Below are 9,608 nucleotides of genomic sequence, written 5' to 3'. Positions count from 1 at the left end.
TTCCAGTCTCACTCTTAATGTACTGCATAGATGTTGATCTTCAAATGGGTTTCCCATTAGATCTGACCATCTATTTAGACTTTCAGCCAAAGTATGTGTGGATCAACATAAAATGTGCTGTCATTCGGGGGGAACTTATGGGTCATGATACGGAGACTATCATGGGTATTGATTTGACTTAATCATATTATCTGAGAGAATACTAGAGGAACTGGATGGGTCTGTGACAGGTGCAATATACAGTAATTGACAAAAGTTTAAGGCCGCTCTTGAGAAAATGTGGTGTCTGCATCAGAAAAAAAATTATTGCATGAGATTGCGTCATCCTTATGTCGGACTATTGTTGTCACCTTTCAGTTGACCATCACGCCGTAAACACTTAATTGCGCATTTTGTCTTTTCAGAAAAGAATGTAGCCTAGGGCACAAATTGAAGTTAGGATATTCTGAATGAGTGATTAGTAAGACTGCTGTTCACAATGCAAAACACAGCCACTCAGACACATATCTGATGCAATTACTGCGTTCAGAAGAAAAAAAAACACAATACCTCAAAAGTGGTCTTAAACTTTTGTCCATGACTGGGTATAGGCTAATGCTAATTCCACCTCAATGCTAACGTGTCTTTTTGTTTTGCCTCTTCTCATAGCTTCTCAGGGTTGCAGTGATGAATGCAGGAGGGTCCCCCCACCCAAGCCCAAGAGGAACCCCAACACGCAGCTTAGCATTTCTTTTGATGAGTCCTACATCAGGACCCACACTTCCAAGGGCTCGCCTCCAGCCTCCCGGGGGTCTCTGGCCTCCTCGCCCCCGGAGCCACAGAGCCCGCCTGGACGGGACTCGGACTCAGACGAACCGGTGTACATCGAGATGTCGGGGAGTGCGGCGGTGCCAAGGGAGGCACAGCGTAGTGAGGACGATGAGCCTGGAGAGGCTGTGTACGAAGAGATGAAGTACCCGGCGCTGGAGGAGCTGGACTCGTTCTGGGAGCCCTCGGGTTATCGCTCGCAGTGCGTCACGCCGTGCCCACCAGACCCACCCGAGCCCCTGGGCAGCCGCTGCTCAACGCCGCGTGGCACCCCACTCTGCGACATCCCTGCGCCCTTCCCTAACTTGCTCACGCACAGGCCGCCGCTGCTGGTATTCCCTGCGGCCCCCGCCCAGTGCTCGCCAAACTCGGACGAGTCCCCGCTCACACCCCTGGATGTGGCCAAGCTACCCATGCTGGAGAATGCCTCCTACAGTAAGTCCCCCACGTCCTCATCCTCCATGGAGCCCTCGATGTCCTCCTCGGCCTCCTCCTCCTTCTCGCACCACCGCCGCCGGGCAGAGCGCGAGCTCACCGCCACCCCCACCATTACTGTCTCTGGGCGCTCGTCGGCGCCTCCCCTGTCCTGCACCCTCTACAAGTCCTCGGCATCGGGCCATGGCTACCAGCGCAGCCACTCGGCCTGCCCGTCCCCTGTCAGCATGGGCCGCTGCCTCACCCCGCTCAGCCTCATGAGAGTGCCACCTTTTGACGGACCCTTCCCCAACGCGGGGATGCCTCGCAGCGCCTCAGCCACCCCACATGGGAAGGGGTCGCCTCCTCAAGAAAGTGGGCGGCTGCACGGCTCAATGCAGAATGTGTCCCTGGGGCGCTCCCGCACCCCTACCAGCCCTCTTGATGAACTCACCAACCTGTTCACCACTGGCAGGAACATGCTGAAGAAGAATACCAGTGGCAGGAAGTCCAAAGAGCCTGGAGAGAGTGAGTGCTTGTCTGTCTGTCTGTCTGTCTGTCTGTCTGTCTGTCTGTCTGTCTGTCTGTCTGTCCAACTATCTATCTATCTATCTCTCTGTCTATCTAATTATCTATCTATCTGTTTGTTTGTCTGTCTGTCTGCCTGCCTGTCCAACTAACCATCTATCTCTCTATCTATCCATCTGTTTGTCTGTCTATCTATCTGTGTGAGAATGTGTACTGCAGATAAGAACATGTTTATATCAAACCGAATCCATTAGCACTAAAACAAATATAATCTAACTATAGTACTTTCCGTATACTTCAGAGTGAAATGGTAAATGTCATGAGGTATTAAGAGAGATTCTCTGATTGCTTTGCTGTTGGTCAAACAGCTTCAAATCCAGCACATTAGTGAAATGAATCTCAGCAAGAGGCAATGCTGCAGCACCTTTAACTCTGGCCACAGATCTTTGCTATGTTTCCTCTGTGAGTTTGCTTAATCTGGGCGCTGAAAACAGACTGATACAGATCATATGATTTAATCTGGGGAGATTAGGGGCAAAAGCAGCCTGTATGCCTCCCCAGCCTCAGCTGCGGCATTAAGCCAACGCGGTGCATTACTTTTAAATATGTAAACATCACGTTTAAACACAGACAAACATGATGCTGCAGCAGCCTCTGCCAGAGCAGTGTGTGCTGCAGAGCACAGAGGCAGAAACATCAGGCTTGCGGTTGTTTTCAAAGAGCCTGTGAGTCATTTGAATTGCCTCGACGTTCTGAGGCTTGGAGTGGTGCTTGTGTGCTCAGGGAATTTCTTCAAAAGCTTTTTTCCCCCCCTTGAACTAGATCTCCATGATCTAGATTCTTGTTAATGAATTGATACGGCCCGTTTGTTCTTGAGTGGAAGATCAGTGCACGGTCTCTCAGTGTGTGCAGTAATGTTTTTCACTGATGGAATGCATTAGCAGTGTTTTTTTACTGATGGAAAGTGTGCACTAAAAGATCATTCCCATAACTGGATGCTATGTGCAAGAGCAAATAGATTTTACAAGCAGATAATAACTGTTAGTTTTAATAGATTTCACTGCTTATAGTGATTGAAAGAATGCAATTCTTTTTTTTTGTCAGAGAATTTCTTTTCAGTTTGAAGCTGAGCCATTTGAACATGTTTTTGTCAGGCACTGTTTGTAGTGAAGTCAAAACCGTGACTCCCACGTGAGTCTTCATTGGAGAGCGGGTGTGTTTCCACATCATGGCAACAGAGGAGGACATTTCCACCTAGAATCTCTCTGTGCCAGAGGGACAACCAATCACAGTGCAGGTCACAGAAGCCCCATGGAATCAGAGGCGTTGTAACGGCATGGGATCATGTCTCCACCTGCTTAAACTGCTTTATGATAATGTTTTTTATATTCTCCTGTTCCTGCGTTGGGCTTTCATATATTAATTTCTACAAAGTAATGAAGTCCTCAGTTGACTCAAGCATGCCATTATGTATAGTAAGTGCAGTGGCTATGGATAGAAAGTGCTGCTTTCATTTTCTCCCTGAAGTATTTTCTGGACGAAAGCATTATTGTAATGTGCCAAGTCTAAACAAATTCTTGGCGCAGCAGTCATTCTTGCACATCCCTATGGGTGTTGCTGCACTTGTTGTTGTCATGTGACTGTTTTTTTTTCTGAGGGTTGTTGTTTTTCCCAGTTGGCCTGCCACTGCTGTCTGTTGTCAGGGGCGATGTTGATTGAGCGTGGCTTCATGTGGTTCACTAGCAGGTTGCACCTGATTTGCACCTGATTTCCGTCCCATGGGGCCATGCAGATGCTACTGCCATGCTGTGGGCTTAGACAATAGTGTGTTAAAACCATGGTCTATTATAACTGGAGGTGGACAGCAGTATGACCTATTTAACTGACCAATCAATGCTGTCTTGAATAGTGGATGAGGGACTTGGCCTCATTCACACACACTAAGAGACACCATTAATTATGTCTTCTTCATTGTGGTGTGGCAGGCAGGCAGTAAGAGATTTTAAAGGGTGATTAGCATGTGAGATGACTGTTAATCAATGATGGACTTCATTAAAGAATCAATGGGCATGAAATATTTTCAGTCTTTGACAAATTGTTTACATGCATGTTTACATATCAAACCCCTGCTAACCCTGGTGAAAATGTATACTACGTGTATGATCACATTAACTCCATAATGTCCGTAGGTCTTTATTTCAGTATGTGCAAAATGTAGATGCCTATATGAGCATCACAAAGACACGCGCACAACACGTAGATACAGCGTTGATGATCAAAACACATTTAATCCTTTGTAGTATATTTCTGCCTGTGTTGAAGCGACACCAAGTGGTTAAATAATGATATTGCAAAAGAGATACCCAGTCTCAGAGAACTCCGATTATTCACAGTCAAGCCAGGGTTGGTCGATGCCGTTGTATGGTTTGATGAAGATTGAAAAGTAGTCTTTGAATAGAATAATAGCCTACTAAAATCTGTGAACATTAAAATGAATGAGCTGCAAGACAATCATTAAACCGTCTTTTCTGTCTTCTATATTAGGCGAATCCAAGGGAAGGTGCCACAATTCCGAGTCCAAAAAGGAAGGAAAAGATCGACACCACAAAGAATCAAAGCGAGAGAGCAAAGAGCGCCACAGTAGCTCCAAAGAATCCAGACGCGAAAGCAAAGATCGGAGCAGCAACGGCATGGAACCTATACCGCGCCGAGACAGCAAGGACAGGATTGCCAACATGCCAGAGGCTGTCCATAGACAAGATAGCAAGGACAGAACAAGCAACAATGTGGACCTTTTCCAGCGCCGTGATAGCAAAGACCGCGGAAATAACATTAGTGATCTTTTGCCACGACGTGACAGCAAAGACAGGGGATGCAATGGAATGGACTGCTTGCCAAGACAGGACAGTAAAGAAATGGGTAGGAATGGAACCGATTTAAGGCGTGACGGTAAAGACAGAGGCAGTCACGTCCCAGACACCATGTCGAGACACGAGAGCAAAGAATCGGTTAGAAATGGATTGGAAGTGAGACGGAATAGTAAAGAGGGGGGCAGGAAGGAATCGGAGAGTAGACGTGAGTGTGATTCTAAGGAAAAAAAACACCACAGCACAGAAACAAAGCGGGAAAGCAAAGACCGTGGTTGCAGCTCTGCCGATTTCGCATCTAGGCGTGACTTTAAGGACAGGGGTGGGCACGTTCCAGAGCTGTTGCCAAGGCACGAGGGCAAAGACAGGATCACCTACAGCACAGAGCCCACTAAAACGAATGAATTGGAGGGATTCACTGGGCCACCGGCCATCGGGACGCCAAATCGGCTTGGACGATCATCTGTTAGTCCAACTATGATGCTGGGAAATTCCAACTCAGGTAGGAACTCATTACTGTTTTGTGCTGCAGTCAGGTTGCTTTTGATCTTCTTGTGCGCTGTAGTCTTTAATGCGCTGTCATCGAGAAAAATCTATTATTGTTCACAGAACTGCGTAATACGTCCTACAAAACTGAACTCAAAAACATTACTGACTAGACTATAATAAATACCTCATTCCCTGCAGAGCTGAGGACAGTGCAGAAAGTGGGTCGCTCCCCCTCTACTCCAGTGGCCCCGTCTCCACTGGGTACGCCCCAGAGACAACCTCAAGAACCTCCACAGAGCCAGGTAATGCTGAAATGTTTGTTTTTCTACTACTGTAACTGCTGTATTTAGCATAAAGTCAGTGCAACATACGACTACCTGTCACACTGTCTGACCACTCCGATGTCCTCTTCACCCCTTCTCTTCAGATGCCACTCATGCCCTGGGTTTATGGCGACAGCACCATGCTGGAAATGATTGAGCGCAAGCAGCGTCTCTGCCGGGAGATCCGCTCACGGCAGCAGCAACCGCCACAGCGGCCGCCACTCAGGAGTCCATGCAAACAGGAGAGCGCGCCTGCCCTCCCTGACTGGAAGAAGAGCAACGGGGCCAAGAAGTATGGGCCTCCTCCCTACCCCAGCCAGACCACTGTTTTTTGGGACACTGCCATCTGAACCTCTGAGTGATGTCCCTATGGACTATATCTCTGCCAACATGCCATCTCTTTGTAGGGGAGAGGCTATGAGCAGGCTGAATCAAATAGAAAAGACGATGCTCACATCAGGTGGTTTTTCCATAGCAATATATCTGACGGTCAGGCTCTCCCATCATCGTTGTTAATATCTGATATTTTTATATTATAATGTTATTTCTTGAAATATACCTAGTATTAATAGATATTTTCTAAAGATAAATTAACACAAAATGTCTTCAAAGATTATGTAGATTTAGAGCATTGAAATGTTTGTTTTATACCTTTTTTGTCTCAGACATCGCTATACACAATCTAACGGTACCTAGTTGCAACATTTTGAGCTTTTCCAGCCCCTTTTAATTCAGACATCAAAACAAATAATTTACCATGCTGAAATGTACAAAAAAAACATACTATATAGAATGGACTTTATCTTTCCCTTACTGGGATTTCTGTGGTAACTGGAATAGGCCTGGCTGTCTTGTGGTTGCCTTTCGACATGAAGGATACTGTATATTTGGAATGTGCAATCCTGACTTCTGTAGCAGATCAATCCCAATGACACAGTTACATTTCCATTTATTGAAATTTCTTAATTCTACACTTGGATTGTTTGAGCTTGTCATGAGATGAGTTTGCCTAACGTAGGCCTTTAACACCTATTGTGGTTGTTTATGCCTCTGCAACTATACACATTTAAAGGTTGAGTTTGGAGCAAAGAATAAGCATTTATGTATGTCCAGACAAAAGAAAAAGAAAACTTTTAATGGGTAGAAAAAAAGTAGATGTGGTGACCCAGTCATTGAGTGACCAGCATGTGAGATAGGGGGCTTCTGAACTCCAGCCTGGGGCTGAGGCAGTTTATTGGGGGGAGTCAGCACCCTTCCCCCAGCCTGCACAGTGAAGACACCTGCCCCTCCAGTCAGAGTCAATGTCCTCCAGTCCTTACACAGAGGGCAGAACAATCAATGCTTGAGCTTTCTACACCTTATTACTTCTATTACTAACCTAATTTTATGCACCTGCTTGTGAAGGACGAAAACAGAAGAAAAATATTCCTGATATTGTTGATATTTTTGGTACTGTCTGAATGCTGTGCCGTATATTTATAATTGCGTAAGCAGAGGGATTGTACTGTATGACTGACTGAGATCATGTAAGACAATCCAACACCAGCAATTGGCTAACCCTTTTCACCACTGATTATGTGACAGGCACTCATAGGAGGTCTGTTAGCAATGACCCTCTAATTGTAGCAACCAATCAAATCAATAATAAGGGGTCAACGCTACACTGAGGCAGATATTAATGATGCCTGTTCTTTTTTTTTAAAGCCCAAACTAAATTAAAAATAACTGCACTACCCATAATCCACTATCATACAGCATTTGGCTGGATACCTTCCACCCTCCCTCTACCTCAACCTTTCAAATCAGTTGAAGTGGTTTTCATTTGCACGTCAAATGCAAGATCTGCATTGCCAAAGTATTTTTGGGTATTGTAGTTTAAGCCCCCGCCCAACCTTATCCCCTCTCCCAACACCACTCAACCTCCGTGGTTAGATCATCTGGAACATGTTCTAAAATGAGTTGCCTTGGAGACCAATGCTCACTGTGACTGGAAGATGGGGTCACTCTTGAGTAAGAGGTCACAAAAGAAAAACACTTGAGAAAGGGAGTTTGTGAACAAATGTGCAGGGGTCACAACAATGCTGTGTTTGAATTTTGCAGACACTAGTATATGCAGGCATATAGAGATGTGTGGTAAATAAAACTGGAGCTGATTAATTTCATTATCACTCAGGCTAATCAAAAGTGGCCTGTATGTTTGTTTTATCTATCAAATTTTGATCATATAAACATGGAGGGTCTAAGATTTTTGTAACCTGTGTGTATGTGTGCGTGTCTATATGTGTGTGCCAAGCTACACTGGATGCAGCTTCATGCTGAAATGATTGTTTGACATTCACTCTCCAGCCACACTGAGGCACGGAGCTTTGAAATGTAATGATCTCTTTTTTTTTTGTATGTAAAAATGTGCACTGTGAAAGGTAGAGTCCTCTGTCTTATTGCACTGAGTGTTCTCTTATCTGTAAAAAGTATGCTGATTGTCACATCTGTCTTTTTGAGAGAAATAAATATGAACTTCAATTTGCTCATGGTGTGGAGTCTGTGCAGACATACTTAAATATGTGAAGTCTGTGCAGACATACTTACGTAAAGATGTGAAGTCTGTGCAGACATACTTAAAGATGTGAAGTGTCACTGGACAGACCCTGTGCTTTTTAACACCCCATTTGTATGCCTATGATTTGTCAGATTTTATTAGGTTTCAAATCATGGCGATAACACTGGAAAACTCAACTTATAAAGTAAATCAAGAACAAACAAATTAAACATGAACATGCACACCATACTGAAACACAGGGGATTTCACTCTTTAGTATAATGCCATCTGTGGCTCAAGAGCATAACATACAGAAAGAAAGAATATTTTCTCTAAAAAAATCATATACAGTACAATTGGATACTGACAGCACCCTTAAGTTCAAATTCTAAAGAAACTGATGACAGTGTTCCAAGTGTAAATATATTTATCAAATGCAGGTTAGATGCCATTGGTATCGTCTACCCATGGAGACCTTAGAGCACCATAAGAAATCAGTCAGAGCAAAAATGCTAAAAAAGAGAATATTGTTTGACTGCTAGGCTGCTAGGGAAAAAAGACCAGTATATCTGAGTCATGTTGAACAAACTTCCTTCTAGAGGTCTACTGGTTCAAAGGTATTTAGTATTGGATGACTTGTTATCGTGTCTTCGAAGTAGTTGACCTGGGATCAGTGTTAAGCTTTGATAAACATATTTTATCAAAGAACAATGACAGATTTTTAGACAGACAAGTACAGCTTTGCATTAATAGTTCCACAATATACATTACTGGCCAGCGCTATGCCTCTATTTGGTCAATTTAGGCAAATTCTTAAGTAATTGCTAAAGGATGAACACTAAAATGATCAAGCAAATTGCTAAAAATATCATCACAAAGCATGACAACCCACAATAAGATTTTACAAACGAATCTACGGAAAAAACTTAAATGCAAAAAAGAAAAACACAGGGGTTCTTGACTGCCATCTATCTATACAAAACTTCCCTTACAGCCCATTGACTGCAAGACTGAATGTATCAGATTACTGATACAAACTGTGCGGTCTTCATACACACATGACATTTGCTTGCTAGTTTGCGCTGTTCTGCTGGACCTTTGAGTGTGCTGCTCTGTGGCGGGCTTCTGAACTGATCCAAAACGGTGACACTGGTCAACCAGAAGCTGTACAAGTTCCCAAAGTAGTTGCATGTGCCTCGGGCCCCTTGGCACTCGATAAAGGGCTGGTTACGGAAGTCCACCAAACAGCTTCCTGAAGAGGTTAGAGATGAGCCACCCCCCTCATGTCCCGAGCCAGTGGACTAAGGACGAGACAAGTGCAAGCATGCAGGCGCAAACACACACACACACACACACACACACACACACACACACACACACACACACACTTTTATATGTATGCGAAGTGTGCATATACATATGCACATGCATGGCTGCCTGCCTACCATGAATGTAATCATTTAATTTAAGACACACATGAGTGCATATTTTACCATATTTGTTTTACCGCATTTTAGTTATTGTAGTTTACTAGATTGTTTCATCCTCTCTCTTTAAAATGATTGTAATATAAATTTCATTTTGTGTATCTTGGGGCAAACTGTTTGAAACCTTCACACTAAGCTTGACAATGATGTTCAACTT

At 44.2% G+C, this 9,608-nt stretch overlaps 1 protein-coding gene across 1 annotated transcript in view; it reads left to right on the top strand.

Annotated features, from left to right (window-relative positions):
* nyap2b (neuronal tyrosine-phosphorylated phosphoinositide-3-kinase adaptor 2b) overlaps positions 1–5,778 on the top strand; it is a gene marked incomplete at both ends in the record, with an annotated part of 13,019 nt that extends 7,241 nt beyond the window's left edge. Inside the window, 4 exons of the mRNA XM_080836769.1 lie at positions 649–1,749; positions 4,294–5,118; positions 5,304–5,407; positions 5,533–5,778. Of these exons, the coding sequence (XP_080692895.1) occupies positions 649–1,749; positions 4,294–5,118; positions 5,304–5,407; positions 5,533–5,778 (2,276 nt within the window). The remainder of the gene's footprint in view (positions 1–648; positions 1,750–4,293; positions 5,119–5,303; positions 5,408–5,532) is intronic.
* Between the last annotated feature and the right edge of the window lie 3,830 nt (positions 5,779–9,608).

Source organism: Sprattus sprattus (genome assembly GCF_963457725.1).
Source record: "Sprattus sprattus genome assembly, chromosome: 4".
Lineage (NCBI taxonomy): Eukaryota > Metazoa > Chordata > Actinopteri > Clupeiformes > Clupeidae > Sprattus > Sprattus sprattus.
Note: the sequence above shows the minus strand (reverse complement) of the source record. Positions and strands in the feature narration are given on the sequence as shown.